Source organism: Pholis gunnellus, assembly GCF_910591455.1.
Source record: "Pholis gunnellus genome assembly, chromosome: 12".
In the NCBI taxonomy this organism is placed as follows: domain Eukaryota; kingdom Metazoa; phylum Chordata; class Actinopteri; order Perciformes; family Pholidae; genus Pholis; species Pholis gunnellus.
In genome coordinates, this window is record NC_136539.1 from 11,942,481 (window position 1) to 11,969,578 (window position 27,098).

At 39.4% G+C, this 27,098-nt stretch overlaps 1 protein-coding gene across 1 annotated transcript in view; it reads left to right on the forward strand.

Annotated features, from left to right (window-relative positions):
- Window positions 1-2,649: 2,649 nt before the first annotated feature.
- LOC306704484 (glypican-6-like) overlaps window positions 2,650-27,098 on the forward strand; it is a gene marked incomplete at both ends in the record, with an annotated part of 70,244 nt that continues 45,795 nt past the window's right edge. Inside the window, 2 exons of the mRNA XM_079170852.1 lie at window positions 2,650-2,800; window positions 20,304-20,462. Coding sequence (XP_079026978.1) covers window positions 2,650-2,800; window positions 20,304-20,462 — 310 coding nt within the window. The remainder of the gene's footprint in view (window positions 2,801-20,303; window positions 20,463-27,098) is intronic.

Here is a 27,098-nt window from a genome sequence, read left to right on the forward strand (position 1 = left end):
ACTCAACTGTCATACAATCACTCCACGATGCAAATAGAACAGCTAATGATAAAGTGTGTGTCACTTTATAATTGGTGACAAACTGCTGACGGTAGGGTTATATAAGTTAACGTCAAAAATAGAATAGGGTGACTTCATCTTTGTATAACTCCAAGGGACAAACATTAACATTACCAAGCGCTGTGCACGTGAGGCTTGTTTACAAAGGAAACCTGTTAGCATACAGTTTGCTTGTTAAAAGTTAGCTTATCATGTGCCATTTCCATGGCACATGATATGGGGACCAATTTTGGCATTTACTTGTTTCAGAAAGGGCAACTTATACTTCTGCATCGGTCATGCAGCAGTGAAACACCATAAATTCAGAGGCTTTGACTACAAAACACAATGAAATTCATAAAATATGTCAAAAAAAACAACTGTTACCTTTTAGTCGCATAGCTATAATGAGGTGTTTCAGGTAGATGGTAAAGAAGTGAAGTCAGTGAAATGAACCTGTTTAACTATTGGATCATGAGAGTTTTTTTTACTTGGTCTTGAGTGTGCCTTTGCCTGATAATATGTTAACTAATAAAATGTGATAGTTTGAGTAGAATTCTAATCTGTTCGATGCTTCCTGCACTGACACGTGATTGTCAACGATAGAGTTCAGTCACCTCGATGGCTGCAGTATTTACTGCTGGCCAAGAACTGTTTGTGGTTTTGTCGAGATAACAACACTCCCTTTCTATTGCATCCTGAGTATTCTGCCTTTCAACTGAGTCTGTGTTTTTTTTTTTTTTACACCAGGCTTTGGAGGAGTGCTGGGTATGACCAGCTGGAATGAGACCCCAAGATAAACTCAGAACAAACAGGAGGGACTACATCTCTCGGGCTGGTCTGGGTGTGGGTGGGAATCCCAAAAGAGCTAGAGTAAAAACATCTTTTGGCAACGCAATTGATGTGAAAATAGAATATGCATACATTGTATTACAAATGGTGAGCTCAGGCAGCATTGAAGGCAGACCATGTGCATCACACACACATACATACAGAGAGAAACCCTTCCTGCGGCACTTTTAAGTCTAGTAAGGCAACTCGACAACTACTGTATCTTAACTGAGACTTTCCCATGAAATACAATTTTCATGGTATTAAAAATGTTCATTTGGATGAAACTGTCCCGTTAGACTAACCACTGTCAGCATATTAGACTATATTTGTATCTGAGATTATGTCAATAATAGTATTCAACGACTCTATTTTGTTGTATTTGCAATGATACCATGCACACGACCACACACACTCCTATCATCTAGAGAGAAGAATTATGTGTTTTCTGACTCAAACTCTGGTTTTCTGTATGACCGTCGAAACAAGGTGTCTGAATGTGATCTTCTACCAAAGTTTACAATGTCAACAGTGTTGTTTTTAGCTCAGGAGAAGATAGAAAACGGCTCCTGTGGTCATTTCATATATTGAATCAACATGGACATACATATTAAAACATTTTTCAATAACAATGAAAAGAAACAACCTCATAAAAGCAGTGGATATGGATATCTTTGGTGTACTTGAGACAGTCACTTTAAAGCACCTTTCAAAATGTGGCTTACCAATAGGAACACTGCTGTGCACAGCAATGGCCGCCATGCATGCTAATCCACTGTTGATCTACCCTGGGATCAAGCTTTTCCAAAATCAATGAATCAATGAAGGCTTGCCTTCTGGTCTTCATCACATCTTTTACATCCTCTGGTTGATACAGCTTGATACCGTGTCACATGGTGTTTCAGATGAATGTGAAAAAAGAGAAACTGTCAGCATTTACAGGTCTGTGTAATCCCCATCAGATAGGCCAAATAAATTATGTTCAAGTGTTTCACATTTTATTTAGAAACTGAAAATGAAAAAGATTAGGAAACCACATTTTTCACTGCACAAAAAAATGTAATATGTTAAAAAAAAATCAATAAAAATTTACAAAAGTGGCGAGTAGTTATATGAGTATTCACTAACATTCCCCCAAAAAAGCCAACAGTTATACAGATTTCCTATTCTATTCTTAAATCCATGTAAGGCTGTACGCAGTATACTTCCCGTCTCTACCCCGTCTCTCAAAACCGGACCGAACTGATTATTATCATCCTGCATCCATGCTTTTCTTATTTATTTATTTATACTACATCTCTGCATGTAGTTGCCGACATGCAGTCCCAGCCAAAATGAATGAGGCTGGAGTCCACTCCATATTTTGTGTCGCGCTTTGCCTCTCCATTGAATCTGATGTGAACACAGAGCGCTCCCCAGCACACAGCATTTCCCACTTCAACGCAACAACCAGGGGCTTCGTCTGCTCAGCGAAGTTGAGACAACACGCCTGGAAACGCATTGCTTGGATACTGGATTCATGTGGCACCTCCACGCTCGCAATTCTCCTTTCTTGCGGCGGCGGGGGACTTTTTTTCTTTATCGGTTTGCGAAAGAAACACGTTTTACTTTGGGAAATGTGTTGGTAGACACTAATAGTTGAGTTGCAACCATTAAACGCCCAATCATTAAGTACCTGCAGATCTACTGCAGGGGAGTTTTTTTTTTTTTTTTTTTTTTTTTACCAGCAAGGATACTGCAGAGCACCATAAACAATACGGATCTTCACAGAAGTGAAAGATGCTCAGACTAGAGACCATCATTTGCACTTTTTCTGTGCTGTCTGTTGCAGCACGAGCAGATTTCAAGGCACGGAACTGCAGCGAGGTGAGGGAGGCTTGTGTCGGGAAAGGCTTCAGCTTCACACATGTTCCCATCCAGGAGATCCCAGGTAAGGCTGGACTGAGTGCGACCCGTCGATTAAAGCCAAATAGAGCTTTACAAAATGCCTATGGGATAAACACGGGCTTTTGTGTAATACACGCGTCTGTATTTAATATTAAGCTCTTGATGGGGAAGTTCAAATTCCCCTAATGTCCCATAGCAACTCATTTATGAGTCAAAGTCATTCAGTATCAGGTCTTTGGTTGAGGGCTACAGGGGTAGCCTGTCTCAACCACCTGTCACTCGCCAAGTTGCTGCGAGTCTTAACTGACCAAAGTTTGAGTCCTAAACGTAATATAGGCTTCTCAATTACCAAAAATAGTCCTAATTGACCTGACTGGATGGTAAACAGCTGACGCAGCCTCCTGCACTCCCCTGCAGCCCAGCTTGCATCATTGAAGTGACACCCCTCTTTAAGAAACGCCAGGACCCAGCATTCTGTTAATGTGAGCTGGTTCACTGATTATGTATTCATGCTGCGATATCAGCCAGCATCAATACTCAATGTGTAAAGAGTCCCCCCAGGCAGCTGTGGTGGGTTAGATCTGTGTCCAGTAGAGGTATGTGACTGCGCTAACCAAGCAGAGATAATGAATGACCAACTGTGCCGACCATTGCTCCTGTCCTGCGAAAATGAAGTGATGAGGTGAGGTGGACCTGCTGGCTCTTGCAGTGCTTCAGTAGCAGTCCATAAAGATGAGTCAACTGGGCATAATGTCAGCCACTACTTTGGAGTGGACATTTGAGTACCTTACATAATGAATGTCATTCATTAAGTGGACAGAGATAGTAGGCCTACATGTAAAATATGCAGGTTCAGGTTTGTGTGTAGGTGAAATACACTCTGTTTTATCAGTTCATAATTTTTATAAATTACTCGAAAACGGTGTTTTACTGCGGTAGTAATTTCTACATCAGTAAATACATTCTTATATTCAGTGATTCAGTGAAAGCAGTATATTCAGCATGTTGTTATGTCTACATCTGTAGAAAAGTAATTAGGAATGAAAGGTCTTTTTTCCCCATTATCCCATCTGAGTTGTCTCTCCAGGTCGTCATTGTTGTGCTTCAGGGCCAATCATTCTCTCTATAAAGCAGGGAATCTGGCACAAGTAAAAGGCTGCATATTTGATAAGAGGCACACCTGTTCAGAGATGGGTTGAATACCTAACTGATTAAATCCATTGGATCCATGTCTCTGACATCACAACTAATCTGCCAAATGAGTGAAAAATGCAATCTCTCTCATCTCTGAGCGTTGCCACCCTGAGTAAATGTCTTTTGATGTGGTCTTTGAATGAGTCATAACCTTCCGTGTCTGCCGGAGAGACAACGCATTATCAACTCCTCAGCAAATTCTCACAGTGATTGGCATGCCCTTCAGGCTTGCGACTTATTTCCTCTCACTCATGCAAACAATAATCAAGCTAAGCCAGAGTAGAAGTGTAAATACCTCCTATTTGAAAGTTAATTTTAAAGCATAACATCTTGTGATGAAAAAGTATCAGAAGCAGGAATATATCTTTGCTGTTTAAACTTTGGAGATTAATATGTAATATAATAATATATTGAGATGATTTTAAATGTAATTTATATTTCTATTGAGTAGTGAGAATATAATAATTGCTCCGGGATAAATCAGCTGCTATGAATTGTCATTTAAGTATGTACTTTAGTATACAGTACTTATTTAAAGACTTACACAATTGAAGTAGTACTACTGTATAGTTAGACATTTTATGAAGTATACTTGTTTTTTTTCATGTTTGTAATGTTAGCTCTTTAGGTGGCACTGAAGGGGTTAAGAGCATCCATGTGGCAGGTGGTACTTGGGAGGTAATATTTCAGTACTTGTAGATTAGTTGGTCCTTGTGGGATTCGGTGTAGAGCGGCTCTTAAATCTTCCCATATAGCTTATTTTTTCTGTCAGCCTTACAGCTGCCGTTAAACTCTATTAATTCACTGATAATTAGGCAAAACAAATCTGGAAATGGACTTGTACTTGTATAGCACCTTTCTAGTCTTCCGACCACTCAAAGTGCTTTAACACCACATGTCATTCACCTATTAACACCCATTTACCCACCGCAGGCAAAGGTAGGCAGGCAGCCTTCGGGAGCAATTTGCCCAGTGAGCATTTTTCCGTTGAAAAGACGTTCAAAATTGGTTCTAAAGTGATCGTTTTTTCACAGACTATTTGAAGATGTTGATTGAACATTTACATTTAGACTATATTTCACTGGGATTTGCACTTTGCATTTTTTCATCCTGTGCTAATAATAGCATATCGTCATTTTAGAGGTAAACTAAGAAACCACATCCATATTTCTCAGTTGAAAGCCAATTTTGCAAATCCCAGGGAAATATGGTCAAAACGTGATCGTTTAATCAACCTCTACGAATAGTCGGTGAAAGAAATTTCATTTTTGAACCACTTTTAACCTGTTAAAAGTTACCTGTTAAAAGTTAACCCTATTGGATTACTTTTACATTTTTAATGACATTATGTTATTGGCTTCTACTGCTTTTTCATTCAAATGAGTTGTTGCCCTTCTCTTTATGATCATACGGCAAGATTTTTGGCCAATTCTAAAGCACTCATTACAGCCATTGCAAATAAGAAAAAATAAATAAATATGATATAAATATAAATGATAGCAGGGTATTATTGCAGGAATATTGCGCTCAGCATCACTTAGACTGCTCAAAATGAAATTCTTACAATCTCATCATTTTGCTGTCGTGTTTGGTCAAACAGAAGCAACCAGGTCAGGTGGAAGGACAGCAGTGGAGTTGGTGTTATTGACAGAAATGTTGTTTTGATCCAAAGCCGAAAGGCTCAGTCGGTACAGTAATTCCACAGGACTAAGGCGATACTTCTGCCAGCTGACTAGGCCAGACTGGAGGCTGTCAACAGCTACATGGTGAAGGTATTTTAAACCTCGGGAGCATGAACTTGTGGATTGCTCTAATAGTCTTTTAAGTGTTCTAAAACTTCCCGGAGCATCTCCCTCTCCAGAGCAGATTTAATTTCAATCTATTTCAATCTAGGATTGGGAATCTTCTTCAACTACATTTTTGTTGCTTTTGTATTTGTAGACATTCTCATTACATCCTGACAGCAATCAATAAAATAAATACACTGACAAAATAGTACTGTAATACGCCCATCCAATCATTTAATCTAGCCTGATGCACTAATCGTGCGTCATAGAAGCCTTCCACAAGCTTGACAGCTCTGAGTACTAACAATAGCTATGTTTGTTGTTTACATTCATTGTGATATGTTTATGTTCATGATGATAATTTTGGGGTAGTGGCTTTGGAGGAACAAGCTGTCAGTGTTGCCAACTTGGTGACTTTCTCGATTACCGTTGGCGACTGTTGGAGCTAGTGCTGCTGGCTACTTTCACTTTAACAGACACTGGGCTGTTTTTTTGGTTGGAGGATATTTAAATCTAATTTACTCTTGCTAGTTTCTCAAGATTACCAATCCTAGCTTGAATTCAACTGTTTACCAATTCGTTAAATATCAACCTCTTAAATCCACTTGGTCATTGCTCTGGTTTAAGACCAGACCTGCACCGAGCCTTCCCCTACTGTCTCAGTCTCCCTCAGTGGGTTACCCAACGTCTGAGACAAGATGGGAAGAGATATGGAAAGTGAGTCACACAGTAGACTGCTGGATTCAATAGAACTTCTTAGCATGTCATATTCTATGCTATCATTTGACGGCCAGCTCTGTTTACTGGAGATGGAAATAGGTCAGAAATAACGGCGCTGATATTTTGAGTGATACTTGACTGTCGGCACAACAAGGCAAATGATCGCTGCTGAAGCGTGTAATGTGCACAGGTTCTCTATCGTCACGTAATGAGACGGAGAGGAATAAAAAGGGCTAAATGGGAGCGCTTTCAAAGAGAATAGCCAGGTGACTCTGTTAGCCCCGGCAGCATACGCCAGTGTTGCTGTGATGTACCGTCAGATTACTGTGACCTTCTATGTCACTCACACATGTGGAGATTGATCTGGGAGTGAAGTCCAGAGAGGAGTCAGAACTTTTGATGGGTTTGTGGTGTGTTGACATTTCATTCACCAGATATCAAAATATTTGGGATAAAATTGCAGATATTTGGATTTTTTGGGGATCGGCAGTTACTGTTTGAGTTTAGATATGGTAGCACCAGTACTTGAGGGCTGCACTCTGCTAGACAATGTCATGTGAATGTCTCCCACTGAGAAGCAGAGGGGGGCACAACAGGGAGGAGGAACCCAAACAATCATCATTTTTCCCGTGGATGAGGGGATTTCTCTAACGCTGCTTCCATCTCTGTGTCATCAATCATGCTCATGAATGCCAAAATGGCCTCATGATGGGATTTCTCGGCAGGTGTTCCCTCGGAGAGCTGTAGGAAACATTGTGTCCCGCAAATGTTTTAGGGTTGCAGCGTTGAAAGCAGAACACCACCACACTCAAAGCATATCAATTTAACTTTTGTGGTTCACTTTAAATCAATGTGTTACAATTTGCCTCACCATTAAATAACGTTTTGTACGATATTGTATGGAGTGCAGAGGTGTATTAGGTACACCTGTACACTTTTTTTTGTTTAATGCTATCCAATAGTTTTGCGTTAAAGGCCCTGAAACCTCATTTTCTCAGTCAGTGTCTTACTATGAGCCGTGGGGTCCAACATGAACGCAAAACTTTCTGCCAAATTTGACCAGTTTTCTCAACTTCACATGAGATTTCTGTATTTTTCTCACTATTCCTGTGGTTTGCTTATGTTGCCAGCACTGTCAATCAAATCTGACCCAACCACACCTAAACAGTCCCGATGAAGCAGATGATCAAGTAGGAGTTTAGAGTGTTAGATGTATAATTAAAAACTAACAAGGCATTTTCTTTGTAATGTTGCTTTTGTAATACTTTTTTATTGAGAAATGTAAGGGGCTCAAACCATTGTGAAGCTAATGTGTATATTATATGTGTGATCTTGATCTTGGTTTAGGCTTCCGTTCTTTGTATGTCCAATATCTGTTCCTTTTGTTATATGTTGGCTTCATCATTCATCATCATCAGATATTCACAGTGTCACTGTCAGTTGTATATGGCCCATTTGATTTCTTCAAATGCAATATAGAAATGGATTACTTGCATGATCGCCTTTATAAAGCCATGCAATTAGCCTCTTCTGTGTGACCAATGGTACAAAACCCCAAGTTATTCCATTCTATGCACCAATGCTCTGTTCCAGCTCCCAAAAGGAAGACGTCTGTGAATGTTGGTGTGTCTGGGTTTCTTTAGAGAAGGAGAGAAACTCATGCCTTCAGGATTGCTATTTTTTAAACACTAAAAGTAGTTTCTGGATGATATTTATAAGCCCTAATCCTGTCTGTGACCCAAGCTTTTTTTCTGTTTATTCTGTATGTGGCCTTCAGCAGGGTTTATGTCCAACTTTCTGTTGCTCATAACCCTGGTTGCTGAAACGTCAATACAGCCGACACATCTTAAAACCAAAAGGGATTTCAGATGCTAATTATTAACAGTGCCTTTCTTCCGCTAATTTGCTGTGCATGTTACGTGAGAAAGGACATCATCATTTTGCTTTTTTTAAGTTGACTTTTATTTGTTTCGGTTTGGCGACGAGGCTTGCTTCGCTGTAATTTGTAAATACATTAAGAATGGGAACAAAAGCACATGAAAGAGACACAGGGTTATGGAATCGTGACCAAGTACTGTAAGCCTGATGTGCCTTGTTTATACTGTTGATAAGCAGCTGTTATCATATAGGTTACTGAAGGAAGGATCAAACGCAGCCATGAAGAGTTTGTCAAACTCAATTGAGATAAATCTACTGTGAAAAACAAGGAAAGGGATTCTCCTGAGACAGCATGGCAATAGCTGTTTTTCATGGATTAACAATAATTTGAAATGTGAAAGAATGAGTTCTCCTGTTGTCGACCAGAGATTGAATAGACGTTATTTTGATCTATTAGTTTCTGTCAACAACTGTCCAATTAAATTCTAACCTGGAGCCGCTGAAAAGAGATCTTTTTCATTCCTCATTTAACGAGCTGGCATAAACACATTTCCTTTAGTCACTGATCCTACTGGTTTCTTTTTCTGTTTTACTTTTATGAAACTTTTGACCAGACCGTCTCTGCATACTACATGCCTAATCTGATACAAAATAGAAGCATTCAACTCCTTTTGGTGGGTCACATCTTATTACCATCTCTTGCAGCCATTCAGTTGAATATATTTTATATTATTCTGTTGAAGCTCAAAATAGACTTATTCATTTCTGAAAGGTGAGAGGTTTTACCTTGGATGAATTGTGAGATTGACTGTCATATTTGTTCTCGTCTGCAAATCATAAAATGCCACCAGAGTTAGGTTCTGTATGTGTGAGATTATCAACTGGCTGACGTTATCATTGAGACATATTTGGCACATATCTCTTACTTGATATCTGACTACCTTGTCTGATTCTGTTGATTTTTTTCAGGATTTCAGTAGTTGACACAATTCCACTGTCTCTATGCAAGCCATCACTGACTTTTAGAAAACAATCCGCAGGATCAATGTGCATCTCTTCATTGACACGAGTATCAAATTTCGGCTTTTGGCTGTGAGTTGGTACTTTTCCCCGACACCTCATCTGCCTGTCAAAACGTAGCCGTCATGAAACAAAAGCTCCCTCGAATGCCTCGTCGCTGCGGTTGGATCTATCTTTAGACCAACGTCTGCCACTCCTGTCTTGTTGACAACGTTTGGCTAGACATGATGTGCAACTGGAGAGGGTACTTATCTTTACACCGCTCATGAGGACGCTTCGGTGTGGCGATTTTCAGCGAGCCGCCGTGGGGAGCTGTGGTGTTGTGCAGTTGTGTCCTCTCCCTCTCACTTAAGCAGTCTGCTGACTAGAGGACACTTGCACTGTAACGAGGTGGCAGGGCTGATAATCGCGGGAGTCTGTAAACTAAGCTGTAAATGCTGAGTGAAAGGTAATGATCAGTGCAGGTCTCAAGGCCCTCCAGGTCTTCAAACAGCCACCAGCTGCTACCTGTAGTGCAGTCCTCTGCCATGCTCCACTTAGCAAGTTGACGCAGAAGAGAGTGGCTTGCCCGCTCACGTCTCATTCTCAGGGGGTTCCAGGCATGCTGCCCATGTGGATCGAATATCCACACCAGCCTTCTCATGCCTCCACTAGGCTTTTTATTACATAGTCCTCAATAAATATCAAAGCCAGACATAGTGCTACATATGCTGATTATGTGGTGCTTGCCATTCCTAAATGTGCTGCACATGGTGTTAGGGAAATCCAGACATTAATCTTCGCTGTAATGATATTGGTGCACATGAATATTCCATAGCTATTACGCTCGGGGTCAAACAAATTGTGCTTTTTGGTTGTGTATTTATCTTCTTGGCAAAGATAAATTAGAGGAGAAATCTAGTCTTTGTGTATTGTTTTACATTTCGGGGATTGCCTCACTGTAAGGCGGTGCTGAAGCTAATATTTTTCATCATCCATTAATCTACTGATTTCATAATGAATCAACTGGTCTGTAAATTGTCAGAAGATTATCATGATTTCCCAGAACCCAAGGTGACATATTCAGATGGTTGTTTCATTTGTCCAGCAGTCCAGAACTGAAATTAATCAGTTTACAATCACATATGACATCAATTAATGTTATCAAAAAATGTGTTCAATTACCTTTGACTTGTATGATCATCTTCCCTGTGCTAGAATACCCAGACTTCTCATCTTTGATCCCAAAGGGGTAGGTATTAATTGCAGCTTCAATGTTCAAATGTCACAGTGAAGCCCAGTTTTTTTAGAAACGATTAACTTATATAAATAAATATGTTTTAGAGAAAATCCATTTCTCCACCACAACTTCTTCAAATCCTCTTCAAATGTTTATTCTGCAGTGACAGAGGCCAGCTATGCATTTATATTTCTCTCCTCAAAGAGATTTCTTTATCGTGCATTTAAAAATATTTCAATACGAACACCCGACCGTTGAGTCAACACTGTTTTATCATGCACACAGCCTTGCACATGGCATGTTGCAGTGGAGTTTCTTGACATATTCGAAAAAGAAGATACTGACACATTTGCTCGGAGTATGAAACTGTTCCAGCTTTATTCCTGTCCTTTTTCCCTTCACGCTGACTCTCCTGAGGATGAAGAATACCATCATGCCATTGTACTGTGCTGCTTTTATTGTAGACTGTTTTATAACAGTGAGAATTCATTCCCTCTTGAACCTGTCCTCATTCACCCAAGGACATATACTCCTTTGTATCGGCATCCCCCAGTTATTTAAAACACGAGCATGCCTTTCATTATGACTTCTGACATGACCCAAAATGTGATAGGAATAATGCCATTCCATTTTGATTGATGCAAGTTCTAACTTGAGTGAGTTACTTGGCTATTCTGTACACAAAACCCTCTAGAGACATTATTAACAGAGTAAAGGAACGTCTGTGTGGAATACTCAGAGTTATAGATCCATGCTGATGTTCATATGCATTGAATTCCCTCCTCATGTACCAAAGTCTGATTATCCACCAGTAAGAGGATAAGTTTCAGTTTGCTACAGAGTGAGGGGTGAAACTATCTACATCATGTGCCTTGGATGTCTGAAAGCACATGACATTGAGTTAATATGATGAATGTCATATAGAACAGTGATTTACAGCAACCTCTAGCTAACATCTTGATTTATTTTTAACACGGAGGTGAAGCGATTGAGCGATCTCAGTCTGCGTTCGGTCCGATATAAAGAGATGCTTACATGGTCCAAGTATTATTTCTAGATGTGATGCTCATGAAGCCGTGAAATAACTTTCTTACTAATTTATTCATACAGCTTTATCCACCCACTTCTTTTCTTTCAGTTAGACTGATTAGTTAATTTCTTTGGTCATGCATTTGTTAATTCACTCATAGTTAGTCTGCCCATGCATAAGTGTTGACAGTTACATTTAGCCAGCATTCTCTCTGAAATAGTGTTTGAAAGTGCTGCTTAGTGTTTGTGTCAGTGATATGGATTCAATCAAGTGGCTAAAAAACGTCCTAGTCTCACAGAGGCCTGCCTAAATCTCTGGAGGTCAGACTTTGCAACAAGATATTTATTAGGAAGTTCATCGCCAGAGCCCATCAGCTAGAAACTCTAAAGGAGTTGTATATTAGCTGTCTATTTGACAACAGAAACGTGCAGCCCTGTATTTCTGGAGTTGAAATGAGTGCAGCTCTGGCTGGTTGAAGGACGATTCTGTTGCCCATTTGGCAAAGCGGGGAATTGAATTGGACAGCCTTTTCTTGGTTAGACTTACCTAAGCAAACCATTTCAAACCACAGTGAGCAAAGCAAAATTCAATAAAATAAAATGACTTTATTCCTCTTGTTTTCATGCCGGGTTGCTATTTGTGTGGCTTCAAGTGTGAACCCATAAAAAGTTTATTGGGGGGAACTATGGGACACAGCAGATGGCGGAGCACATCTGCTGTGGGTCTCTTTGGCCAGGTACACAGATGAATACTTCTGAGAGTTGGCCTACCTTTGCTGGTATGTGCAGGAACTTGGACACTTGATTCTCCAGGCTGACTCATACGTTTGTAAAAGATGTACTACTGGTTTATATAGACTGAAAAAAAGAGCATATCCCAGACAACGTAAGTATTTCCAAAGCCATGTGCTTAGTAATACTTTAGTCTGTGGAAACTTCTTAAGGAGGTAAGGAGATGGCCTGATTCTAATGTAAAAACTCCAATGTTACAGTATGTTTTCACAGGCAAGGCCCACACAGCATTTCCTGCCACAAATTCTGCTGAAAGGGGTGATTATGCTTAAAGTTAAAGCTGCAGTTCTAAAATCATATGCACTTGTCCCTGAACCACACAGGCAGAGCTTTAGGAACTGGAAGTTTGTTGAATTTGCACAAGATATATCACAAGTTGGTGCTCGGCTTTCAATGCAGACGGTTATGAGGATTTGTGTGATTTTAATGTTAGAATAGTTCAAGACTTCATTGCCGGCCCGCCTTGCTACTTATATTAATGGAAAAAAAGGAGAAGACAGCATCTGTGGCTGCAGTTATGGCCGATGAATATGTTTTAACACAAGCTAGTGGCGTAGGACTTTGTCAAGTCCACAGAGAGGGAAAACAGAGGGAGAGTTTCAGGTTTAGGCCTAGTCGTTAAGTGCCGGCCATGGGGGCCATGGGGGCCACTTATGTGGCTGTAAAAATGTTCCAGTGACAATTTGAAGGTGTGATCCTGCCAAGATATGTAAAAACAAGGGACATTGCAAGGAGGAATGTTCAATCGGTAACGCTGTCCAAAAGTCTGAGCCATCCAAATGTATTGATGAAATGCATACAACTTTCGTCTTTGGATGGAAAGTAGAAATTACCTCTGGAGATTCTACAAGACACAAGGAAAGAGTTAGAGTAAATATTGAAAGTGGGATTGCAGAACCAGGATGCTTTAGCTGGTTCTCTCCATGTCTGTTGGCAGATTGCTTTTTCTCAGACTTCAGAGAGGTTAATGCTGAAACCAAACGTTGACCAGTGCAACATTTTGTTACCAAACCTGACCTTTTCAAAGGTTATTGGCAGGTGCCACTAACGTCCAGGGCTGGAGAGATTTCATCGTTCATCACACCATGGGGGCTGTTTTCCTATTCTGTCATGTCGTTTGGGCTGAGAAATGCTCCTGCAATAGTTCAGTGTCTTATGAACAAGGCAGACCCAGCTGGTTTGGCTGGTTGCTGTTTCTTCAGACCTACACTTGACGTGCGTCGTTATAAAGGTTGGGAGAATGGCAGACGCTCTTTCAGGTGCACCATTTTGATGTCATGAGGTCCCTGTAGGTGGGGGTCTTCATGTTTATGGGGGGTGTAGTGGCTGTTAGCTGTATATGATTACCTGTTGTGGCCTGCCTCCGTTTTCCCTCTTTCAGTCCTACTGATTGCCTGGCCTCTCCCTCCTCATGAGAGACTGGCTTCAACCGCTAGGAGCCTTTATCAGCTGGTTGTTCACAAAATGGCGATCTCTCTCTCTCCTGGAGGGCTGGTGACTTTCAGGCAGATTGTGTTTAATTGTCCTTTTATGTTACAGGTAATGTAGGTTAGCACTACAGTTTAACAACACCCACACACTTTACACACTAGTTTGCTTTAAGTTTACTAGTTTGTTAACTTTAACTATTGCTATGTGGACCTTTCTTCTTTGTTATATTCCTGAACGAGCTGGGCATAAGATGTGTTATCATTTAGCTTTATTAAGGGACATGAAAGTGTTATTTATAGTGGTCCTGCTTCCTATGTGTCACATTTAAGTTGAACCTGTTTGCATCTGCAAGAACAATTGCGATCAAATAGCATTGATGTGTCAAAAAAGTGGAACATATTATTGTGGATGGGGAAGGAAGGAAAACATATGCATTTAGTTATTAACACTGAGTCTTGCAGTGACAATACATTTACATATTTCAACTGTATAATTGATCAAACAAATTCACATTGAGACGCTTCACAAACTTCTTAACCCTAGTGAAGGATGGGGAAAAGGTCAACAATGCTTACAACAAAGGAAATCCTGTTCATATTGTATTTGCAGTCCATAAAAAAATCAATGCTAAAATCCCACTATTATCAGGTATGCATCGTGAAATGTGAGCACATATCAGCAGGAGTTTAAATATTTGTTTGGAGCTTCATCAGCAGTGATAATAGGCAAACAAATTTTAACTCATTTGACGAACACTTCATTTTAATACAGACATGAGAGTGGCATTAAGTAATTGCGAATTATGATGACAGCTTGTATAGGTGTTAAGTATGCTGAGTGCATGCATAAACCACTCATTAAAACTCAGCTTTACATTTGTTTTACAGTTTTGGTGTATGGTTAACATTAGTGACATAACATTAGTATGTATTAAAGCCACCTCTTGTTTTGTTAATATTTTTAATGTGAGCAGGATCCGCTGCTCTATATGCAACATCTGGTGCCATGGCTCGAGGCAAAGTGAAGTTATGCATCCTGCTGTTGGCCCCGGACAAATAAAGGACAGGGAATGGGTTAGTACAGTGAGGTTAGACTGGGACAAGTCTCTTTTTTTTCCACCCAATACAGCCCACTTGATCCTGAATGACTTGTCAAAGGCCAGCTTTGATACAATTCCCTCTGAGCTACTAACGTATGGCTCGCTCCAGATCACAGACAGCTTCAGGTGGAAGTCAGACTTTGTACCATACCGGCAAAAAACAAACTCCATCTGCATAAGACTTTGCTTAGTGCAGATCCAGTGAGTGAAAAATCAAGCTGTCCCAAAGCTGTGCTCAGACATTTACTTGAAGAACACTTTTGTTTTTACAACTGTTTCCACAAACCCTTTGCAACTCTCATGGGTCACCCTGAGATCGTTCTAGTTTTCGGTTTGAAAAATGGGACCTGGGCTGATAGAAAAGCTGATACAATCTTACAGCTATGGTAAACTTCGTCTTAGAAAAACATTTTTTTAAATGTGTTCAGGTATCCAAAGTTCTGTGACGTTACAAAACAAAATACTGGCCCTGCCTGTCACGGTGGGTCTTTACATGTCGGCGTGAGTGAGAGACAGAAAGAGAGACGCATTATTTTGACAGTTTATATAACGCCAAAAGGCTGTTTAATGATTCACCTCTGCCTAAAGCTGCAGCTATAACAGTATCGTATGCGCTTTTGTGCTATAGTTGTACAGGCTACTTAAATGAACTGTATCAGTGCCAATTTACAGTTTATTTAGACAGACTTGCTGAGTTCCATAGAAATGCTAACAATAGGAACTGTATTCAGCCAATACTGTCTTGCTACTGACGTGAGGGCATTGCAAACTCTCCAACTACTCAAGCTACAGCTGCACTTTTTAAAATCTATTTTCCCAAAGCCTTGAACCAGCAACATGTGTACATTGTCTCCAACAGCAGACCAGAGCTAGTGTTCACAAGTGTGAAATTACTACAGTACTGAGACATATACTGGTCACACAAAGCAATGACAGAGAAGTGGATCATGCCACAGGACTGGCTTCTTTCTGTTCCATTATATACAATCGATTCTTCGGGGGTGATACTGATATGAAAGTAGTGAGCAGCAAATTATATCCCTAATCCAGTCCACCATAAATGCTGCACCTAGACACTTTTTCAAACTAGAGAGTGCCTTTTCTGAAGAAAGAAGAAAGGTTCTGCCTTGGCTGGAGAAGCTGCGAGATGGCTGTAAAAGCTGCAAGTGAAGAAGCAGCTGTAAGACCATTAACTGTAGGAAGAACATGATCATGTGGACTTTGAGAGATAATGAATGGAAGGATTCAAGAAATGAGCAAAAAATGAGAAAGCAAGCTCTGTCGCACAAATACAAACTAACCTCTGTTCAGTAAATCCAAGTTTAGACCAAAATGAAATAGAGTTTTATTAATATGGAGATGACTGTTTACCCAAATTAAAATAATTTATAATCCTCCAATTGCTCTGTCTTTAAGAAAAAACTTGTGGCTGAACAGCAGCGTAAGAAAAACTTTTTTCACAGTAAAGTAAAAAGAGACTTCCTGTTCAGCTCAAGAACAGTTTCCTTTCTGAACTGGTTTCTTGGAAGAAATTCAGCAGCAGCATCATGGAACTCAACTGATTGAGTCTGTCCCTTAACTTTTTGTTGGGAACTTGATTTAAACGGGTTTAAAAGTTAATCCTTGTTGGTGCAACCGAGCCTGAACCTGGCAATCTTTAAGATTTAAGACCTGGTTGATTCAGGATTTCTGTTTCAGTGAAAGCAGTTTCATCTTTTCATGTTGACACTGTAGAGAACAATAAAATACATTTATTTGCTGTAAAATCTTTATAGGACACGGCAACACACTTTAAGACGCTGTGTTTCTTTCTCTGAACTGTCTGGCCCACACCCCGTCCTGTCAGTCGCTAATGTGTAGTCTGCTCCACTAGATAGATTATCTGGGAAGCCACAGTGCTGTTTTAACCTTGGCAAGAAAGGTTGTGGCACTTTGCAGAGTGGTGAAAGTCCCTTGAAAGCTCCGGCTTCCCATATTTTGATGTACAACAGTCTTATTTTGAAGTGATGTCCTTGCTCTGTTGAGACCGCTGGAGCACACACTGGGTTTGTTGTCCAGATGGATTTTTTTTCACTCCTCTTGACATATCTCATGAAAAGGCTGCACTCTAAATGTGTAGCCCGAGGGACAGTAGACTGTGATATTAGCAAAGTTCCTCAATCCATCCATAACTTTACTACTTTACTAAACTGAACCGGGGCTATGATGCTGAAATTGTGAGTTTCGTTGAGGTATGGGCCTTATTTGACTAAACATCTGCAATGGGAGGTCCACCTGAATGCTCCAGTGTCATTTTTGCTCTGGAGTTTCCCTTTTTATCAAAGATCAAAGCCTTTTTGTGGAGATGCATACCCAAGATTAAACTGTGCATAAATGTCTCCTTATTTTTACAGTATCTCATTTTCAGACACTTCCACACATCATGTTTATCAGAACCGTTCATGGGGAATTGAAATATGTAACATTCCCTATTAACATGCTGGACAACACCCACTGCCTACTGTGACATGAAATAGCACATTGATGAAATATTTCTATAAACAAACTCACATGAAAATGATGAGACACTTTTAACCACACATTATGTATGTTATCTTGAGCTTGACCGTGTGTTTCTTGATCTGCAGGACCCCGGCAGCTCTCTCTCTCTCTTCCTCTTTGGTATTTTAATGCAGAAAGTTTGCTGGTTGGTGTGAACATGGCAGTGCTGGGTGCAGTGACATGCTTATGATATTTATTGTACAAATTCTGAATGTTGCAGTTCAAATCTTTAAGATGCCACCTCATGTCACCATTTGAAGACGCCAATGTGCAAAACGATCTTGTGCTCATATCATACTGTTGCTCACTCAGTATGGTGCTCACTAAGTGAAATCCATTTCTTGTTCTGCTGCTGTGCAATCTATCGCTGCATTCAGGGAGAATTGTACAGCTGCCATCTGCTTATAGCTGCTTCCCTGATTGGTAGCTCATGCTGATTGTAGACGATGTACATCACATTTGCATTTTTTGAGGGGAAATCAGATTTTATTGTACTTTGTTTGGGGAAGAGAAATGTGATTTATTATGTGTGTGCTGGCGACATAATAGTTTAGCTTCCAATTTAAATCATTGTGGGCGTGTGCATCTGCACTGTAGATTGCAGTTGATCCACATTCTGACGATCTAACTGATCCCCTTACCGTCGCCTAGTTTATTCATACCGGTATGTCGGATTTGTGTCACGCCTGTTCTGAAAATATGGTCATTCTGAATATAGCCACAGCCCATAATCATTTTATTATACTTTTTTTGTTTGAACCATTAGTTTTTTTTATTCTCACGTGAAGTGGGATCACAGTAAACACAACCACCTCATCATCATCACAAGCTCATTAGAACTCTTAGGGCAGCCTTCCGCTCAGAAATGACAAACAGTGTTGTTCAAAAAATGTGATTTTCGGCATTTAGTGTCAACGCATTTTGATTTTTAAGATTTGACGGACACTAAATAGTGCTCTTTGTCTTCACCTGGTGGTTACACAATGCCAGTATCCCAGCTTTTATTTTGAAAGTACAAAATAATGAGCTCTGTCATATGTAAAGTGTGTTCGAATATCCAAACTACCATTACTATTAAGTAAACCAGAACAATGTTCCCAAAAATTCCAGGATATTCTGCTGCATCCGGTGGCATTTTTGCTGAACTCAAACCAACATGCTTTCCTGCCTAATCCGACCCACAATCCTTTGTGCATACTGCATGGAACAGTATGTAAGGGCTGCTGCAGTATGTACTAAAAGTTAAAAGAAAAAGTATGCCATTTGGAACACCGCTGTAGTTACACAATTCCCAAAGGTTGACTTGCAGATTGATTAGCGCTTGTTTTGTGCACTCTCAAAATCTTTTGTTGTCAATATACTTCGACAGGTTTTAGACTGTGAAAATAAATGCTGTTTCAAACTGAGGCTTTTTTTAAATGGCTGGTTGGGAAAATGAGATGATGTAGATCATTAAGTTTGGATTCACTTGAGTATTTTCGCAGTGTCATCAATTATGTAATGCTGGAGAATATTTTAAAGGAATGTATTATCTCTTCTCCCCACTGAATTTAACTTTGATAAGCCCTTGGCAATGATGGCTCTTATTGTCAAACCAAATGAGAAACACTATGTTCTTCATCGACACAGAATCGTATTAAATCCTAAAAGTCACAAGCCATTATTTTACCCTGTCCATATCTGAAATGAGTATCTCACTTTTTGTTCAAGATAATTGCACAAAATTACAGTGAAAATGCACATTTCATGTGGCGGTAAATGATCCCTGACAACGGTATCATGTTGGTGACACTTTAAATGTCAGTCGGTTTGTGAGCTAGAGTTCTGAGAAAGTAAACCAAGGGTTCAGTGGGTTCGGAGTGAATATAATTCATTGGCATGTGTTTTATGCACATCTACTCTCCCCCCTTTATTTGTTTTGTCTAGTTATCTAACAAACTGAAGTTCCAAATCATCTGCAGAGTAACCTTTGACATCGCAAAATGGTTGCCGTCAAATCACAGTCTCAAGAGCCACAACACTTTGCGGACTCCATGTATGATTTTGCATTTGAGAAGTCTGGTTCTCTATGGTAACAAAACCAAAACCAAAAACACAGCGTATGAATGGTTTAAAGTAACCAGTGTCTCTTCCATGGAAAGTAGCTAAAGCAGCAAACAGTTTCTGGATTACATCACACTAATTTGTATATTTGTGATGGCATTGCATAACTATTATTAAAAAAAGAATAAGTCCTAATTAACTGACTCAAACTAGCTTTATCATTAGATATAACGTTTTTACATGTTGCCATCTCATCAATACGCATCTAAATCTAGCTTACCTCTTAATTTCAAAACATATGCTTTCGTATAGACTGTGGAACTGAAGTGTGAAGAAGATCCAGACACTAGACTGACTGAGTAACTAGGTGGGGATGAGACATTGCAAACTGTCAATTTACATGCACATGCTGCTAATTAAGACGTGATGGTGGGATTTTGGAAACCACACTCCTGCACACTTTTCCCTTAACATAGAAGGCTGTATGTGAGAACATAAAAGTGAAATACTGTTTTCAGCTCAAATGACTGTGTCCAAAATGACAGCTTTTGGTGTAAAAGTTTTATTGAATCATTGAGTAATTTTAAGCACCCAAATTGCTGAAGTGAGGCTCAGGATTTTAGTGTAGCTGAATTGTCTATGTATTTGTAAGTAACTACTTTTTAGATAGAAATTGCAAATTTCATATTGATGCCAAAATGCAAATGTAACCTAGAATATAGAAGACTGTGTATAGTCAGTCTCACTAATAGTATGGATACAAAAACACTGTTTTTTTTTGTCTATTTTGCAGGTGAACATCTTCGGGTATGTTCTCAGGGAAGCACATGTTGCACCCAGGAAATGGAGGACAAATTTGGCCAACAAAGCAAGCAGGACTTTGAGAATCTAGTTGATGAAATGAGTTATGAATTGAGAAGCACCTTTGTTTCCCGACATAAAAGATTTGATGGTAAGTCTATTTTTGCTTCATACATAATACAGATTCATTTTCCTGTTTTGTCTCTGTTTTTGAAACAATTATAATGTTCCGTAGAACCGTAGACAGTAGAACAAAATGCTGCAAAAAGGAAAATTATAAGATTGAGACTGGATGTGTTAATTTGAAAAGGTTCAGTTTGTAGTTGTATAGCTGCTCTCCCTCAATTGCAGACGAGCTGTGACAATCTTGTTATATGCCTTGGAGTGGAGTACCCTCTTGTTTGATTCAACAACATTGCTTCTTGCACAGCAGACTGACAGCTCGTACAGCAGCACAGAGCCAAACTCTGCATTATTACAGCTTTTTGGTGTAATCTTGTCGTGGCCCTATGGTTACTGTCTTGACCATCACACGTGGGAGGGGATGTCCTCATTACTGAACCAAGACTCACTTTACCTCTCCACCTCTCGCTGTTGGTATCCCTCTATGCAGTTGACAACTCAGTTTAATGAGAAACAATAATCCCTCCAGCTACACAACATTATACTGTGTGGGAAGCAGTAGCTTATCACTGTGGACAATGATGAAGGGTGGTGGAGATGAAAATTGTCAAGCAAAGCCACCTGTCAGCATTGTTGGCAACGAATGCAGCATAAAACCTTTTAATGAGTTATTACTCAGAAACGTTTTATAGATGACTGTGTCAGAATTTTCTTTTTTTCTCCAAGTGATTGGCAGGGCAAACTGCGATTGGAAAATGCCCCAGTGGATTTTTTAATGCTTTTTTAAATGTATTTTAAGAGTGATGAGACACACTATCCAATATTTATCATTCGTGCTAAATCCTTGGCATATAGTGTATAATGTAATAAACCCTTATATTTTAAACCTCAGATCAGACTTTGTATAATTCTGCGTCAACATGTTCGAGTGCACTTGAGAAACTGCAATCTGCTTCTAATTTTGTTCATAAAAGTCTTGGCCAGGACTCCCTCAGAGAGACCTTTTATATCTCAACGGGTTAAATAGAATAATGAAAAAAAATGAAATTTCTTTATGTAGCTGATTAATGTTTGGTTAAAGCATTTCCAGTGTTACTCATGAAGGAATAGCAAAGCTGTAACCATGTAACCATCAAACTTTGACTAAAAGAATGGGTAATTCATCAGTGCCAGTATAAACACACTTTATTTATTATAGAACTCTCCAAAGTAGTGGATACAAAGTGCTTTACAGGCGAAAGAAAAGAGAAATGTAGAAACCACAAAATATAAAATCTAGAAAAGCCAAAGAAAACAGTCGAGTTTAAAGAGGTTTTTGATCTGTGCAGAGACGTTAGCGGGAGGCTATTCTTCAGTCAAGGAAGAGAAAAAGCAGAGTCATTGGAATAAAAGCATATTGTATTCCCAATATGTTCCCATCTACAAGCTATGTTACATTATTGTTGAAAGAAGTTCACAATAGATCATGAAATCAAGCTTATTAATTCTATATGCTTCACATTTGGTGTGATTAATACATAACCTCGCTGATTTGAGTGTTATTAGCAAATCCATCATCTTATTACTGTACTTCTGCTGTTATTATTCTGCTCTGTATTTTAAATCGATTTGCTTGCTTGTCATCAGTGAAATTTCAATTGCAAAACGACAGCAAGTCGCTGTGAAAATGAAGAAGACTAGTAACAAACTAATACAATAGATTCATTTTGACACATTACAACACAACAAGCGTTTTATCAGATATTTAACTACAGTAGAAAGTCACACTAGCTTTTATTCATTTTTACTTTTTTAATGGTTGTGGTCCAGCAGTATTGGCAAACCTCAAGTACTTGACCTTTTTGTCTAAAGGGTTGTCTTCCAATGCAGTATATCTCCTGTGATTTCTTTTAAAGACTTAATGTTTTTGTGGGTCCACGATATACCACTGTTATACATAATACACACTATACGTCAGCACCTCTATGTGTTATCTTACACCTTTTCACTATTCATATCCTGTTCGATGATCGGTTAATATACAGTTGATATACATAAATGACCTAAGATACATTATGTCAACATGAATATAACCTCTTCTTAGATCTCTGGATTGAAGAGCAACACTACCAAAGATTCAGTTAATCCAAAGTCATTCTACTATTTGTCCAGAAGTAAGAAGTCAAAGCATAATGCTGTATATAGGTTTTCATGTCAGGCTATCTAAATATATCCAATGTCAACAACGGAGTAATGCTTGAGTGATTAATTGCGCAATTCAATACTCACCAGTCAATGTCTTGTGTTTCTATGCTCATTCTATCCAACTATCTAACATATTATGTGAAACAAATACTATTCGGTTACAGCATGCAACTCTCGGATGACTGCACATTGCCCAGAAACTCAATGTCACAATGCCTGGGTGATATCTGTCTGTTTAGTTTTTCCAGGAATATACACTTCTGTGGCTCCTGTTTGATTCCTGGAAGTGTGCATAAATAAACAAGTGTTATTTTGAACAGCCACTGTCAGGATAGTGAATGTCACAAGGATGACTCCAATAAGGGAGGAAGTGGGGTTTGTCCAGCTGCACTTAGATGCATGACTCCAGGCAACCCCGTTCCTCTTGGGGTTTGCTGCCATTCTCCATAACGTCATCAGATTCAAAGCAGATGCCATATGCAGAGTTCAGCTATGTAGCCCTCTGCTAGCGGTCTACTCAGGTTCTCCACTAACCACCCGCTTGAGAAATCTGAGATATTGTTTGCTGGATTTGAATTCCACCAATCATTAATTGAATCTGAGTGTTAGAAGTTGTGTGGTTTCGATCAGTAGAAATCAGTTGAGATTTAACCAGCCAATACATATTTCATTTTTTTTCAAGCACAATTTGTCTATTATGAGACTCTGCATTTCCCTGACTTCATGTTCCTTAAACAATATCTTCTCTTCATAAAGCAGTGTTTCCCAAACAATTGCGTTGGCCTTGATTCTGGGTCTAAACGCAAAGTTAAAGATCCAAACAACACGGAGCTGTTAGATCATTTCGTGATCGTGAAGTTATTTACCATCTACTTAGCACCCGGCGATGGAGTCCCACCTACACAGAGTCAGTGTATGTATTCTCTTCTCTTTAATGCAGAGTTTGTGATGAGTGTTACTGTAGCTGACAGTAGCTGGCCAGCCCACGCATACCTGACACCACAGGCTATGTGTCACAGCAAGAGGGCACAGTCTCGACGATGCCAAGACCATCCCAGCACAAATACAGAAATATCCAATAGCAACCCATGTTGCACTCGGTGAATCTAAGAAAGAAACGCCGCCATCTGAAAAAAATCAGTGCCAAACATGCAGCCACAGTTACTGCAATGTATTTATACGTTTCGCCTCTTTGCTAATTAATGCATATCCTACTCGTATAACCAAGACCCCAGGAAACAACTGCTCAGACAAATTAGATAAATGGCTGTCACAGAGTATCCTTTTCCACTTGCTTGTTAAACACTTATTCAGGGGTCTTAATTGCTAATCAATTGTTGGCCCTCCTCTGACAATGAACACCATGGTGCTGGTTAGCCAAACAGAATATTAATGTGGTCCACCCTCCACAATTGATCTTCTTTGGAGTTACCGACTCACACTGTTGTCGCTCGTCAAAAACGTCCTTGCAGTAGGACAATATTAAGCAACTGGCCCAAAATGGCGACAGTTGTATTGTTGCACATAAAAAAAAAAAATCACCGGTGAAATACTTAACTTTACCCTCTCGTAGAAAACCACAGAAGATAATGTAGTGTTTTGACCCGATGTTGCTGTTATTTTTAAGTTACTATTGGGTTATTTACCCAAACTAAACATGGTATGGTTGTGAGCCTTTATAATCTACTCTTAACTGTTTAAAAGTTGCATGTCAATAGCTGTTGGTGGTTGTTACTAACATGTGTAACCTTTGCCGTTTCGAATGCCATATGCACATTGTTTTGTACAAGTGATAGTAGATTCGTGGCCATTTTTTTTTAACCAGGTCAAAAGTTAACCCAGTGATGCTATACGGATGAGTCAGTGTGTGGAAGTTGGCAAATATTTGTATCCTCTCTTTTCTCCCTCAGCAGCCATTGTCGATGTGCTCTTGAGCAAAGCACTTAACCTAAATTACTCCTCATGGCATACTCCTGCCAACCATAGAAGGCCGCACTGTGCTGGCCAGCTACCAGGTGTGGATGTGTTTGACTAGATGAATGTGGAGCTGGGCGGTGCTGAAAAGGGCATGCTGGCTCAGCAAAACCCTCCTTTTAGTTAAGAGGTCCTATTGGACTATCCAGTTGGAGACTGGAAGAGTAGGTAGGATTCAAGTAGAAATGCCACGGTATCTCTGTACACTAAAGGAGTTTTAGTAATCATTCTCTGTAGGATTTCTCATCGACAAGCTGCTACGTTTTATGGAAATACATACAATTTCACTTCAATTTAAGGACAGTATGCCAAATCTCAATTTACATTTATGAAATTGCGCTTCATCAAATGTATTCCAGATTCCTTCCTCAATTTATAGCATTGGATATATTAAAATATTCGGACATATAAATCATTCCATTTATCTTATATATAACTATCTAAGCAGTGAGTGATTTTACTTTAAAAGCCTCTCCTTTTAACTGCCACTGTGTGACTCACAATAGGCAGGCTACAAGGGTTAACACATGCAAATGGTGAAATAAAAAGCCTGTTATGTTACGTACAGAAGCATAGCGCTTAGAGCGGCCCTCTGTAGATCGGTGTCTCCTGTCAGACCAAATCAATGGTCCACAACTGATTGACATGTAGAATTAGAAGTGCTTCTTTTGGCAGCAAAATTGCCAGTTTCATGTAAAGCATGATAGCTTCAGTAGTTTGATGACCAAGCAGTGTGCGATATTCAGTTTAAATAATCACACAGTGAGAGATGGTCTCCCTCTTTGATCGTCTGTAGTCCTGTTGGAGAAGACACTGAGTGGCTCTGCTGACGATTACAGTCAGTTTTGCAAGTTTACTCAGGGTAGCTTCACTGACAAATTACAGATAGTTTTGAGAATGGTCTACTCGCAGGAATGTGTTTTACATAGAAGACGTCTAACGAATGATTTGAAATGTCTTCTTGAATTTCTTCTAGACTCTTGTTGTACTGAAGTCATAACTTTAATTGGTGTATGGCCATGAAATACAATGCTGCGCTCAAAATAATGTATTTTAAAACTGTCACCACACTCTTTGCACAGAAGCTATTAAAAAGACAGCGCTTACAACAGCATTTCCTGTAAATGTAAACATTGCTACTCACAGACGATGATAATGATACACATTGTAGGTGTTGATTGCAGCCTATATGTGTTTGATTACTTTGGGTTACTCTGGGTTGATACTTTGCACAGATGTCAAATGTGGTCCAGGTGGTGTTTTTCCTTTCAATATTTGAAGGCCTCCGCGTCGGCGACAGCCTTGGCCGGAGGCCTTTTGTTTTGGGGTTTTTCGTCCATCCATCCGTCTGTGCGTCCCATTCTCGTGAACTTGATATCTCAGCAACGCTTGGAAGAAATTTCATTAAATCTGGCACAAAAAAATCTACTTCGACTCAAACGTTTTGGGCCTTAACTAAGCAATTCATATGTGAATTATGACAATTTCACACAAATAGAGTTATTTAACATGATAAAATGATGAAGTGATGACTTTTTGGATGTAAACTGCAACTTGACTGGTTGATGGAGGCAACTCTAAGGCGGTAATTTGTAATTATTTTTTATCATAGATTGTAATTATCCATCTGAAGGAAAGTGAGTTGTGGTGGAAAACACAACCTCTTTATCCTCCTAAGTTATGGCTGGTCACAGTTTAGGAGACTTTGTAGTAATTCATTCTGCAGGCCACTTCCCACAAGGGTCCTCACAGTAGATGTCATCCCGCCCACAGCCGCCTCTGTTAGTTATATGTTCCATAGTCTCAATTGTCTCCAAAAACTGTGTTTTGCTTGTAAATGCATGCCTTTATGCCATCATCCAGCTCAAAGATATGAAATAGTAGCACTCTGTTTCAAGATTGCTAAAATTGAGACTACAACTGACATCTAGGGGTGCATCCATCAGTTTTCTGTGTGAGCACGCAGCAGTGGATGCACTGAAACAGACTTTTCTTTATCACAGAAAGAATGTGTAACCTCTGCACAGCGCTGTGGGCTCAGTGAGCCAAACTGAGCTTTATCAGCAAAAAGTAATGAACTCTCTGCATGCTGGGAGTGTTAGAATCAATCCTGTCCAGCAATTCAGCATCATTATCCTCTGTTTGCAGCTATTGCAGCCATTCATTTGGACATAATTCTTAATTACTAAGACGTGTAAACGATGTAAGTGTGCTTTCCTGATCATTTTAGTATTTGACATTTCATCAAATTTCTTACTGTAAAATACGATGCTTTTTTCCAATTAGATTAAGTTGTCTTTTTTTTTTTTTTACGAAATATATTAGTCACTCAATTATACTGAACTCATCTATAATGTAATTATACATTGTAATCACTCCAAAACAGAGCTTAGAATTATATAAAATATACTTCCCAACAGCCTAATTTCACAATAAATTCTGCCATAATTACATTAGTTATTTCAAATTTATATTCCAGCAGACACATTGGGGCAAATAACCTGCA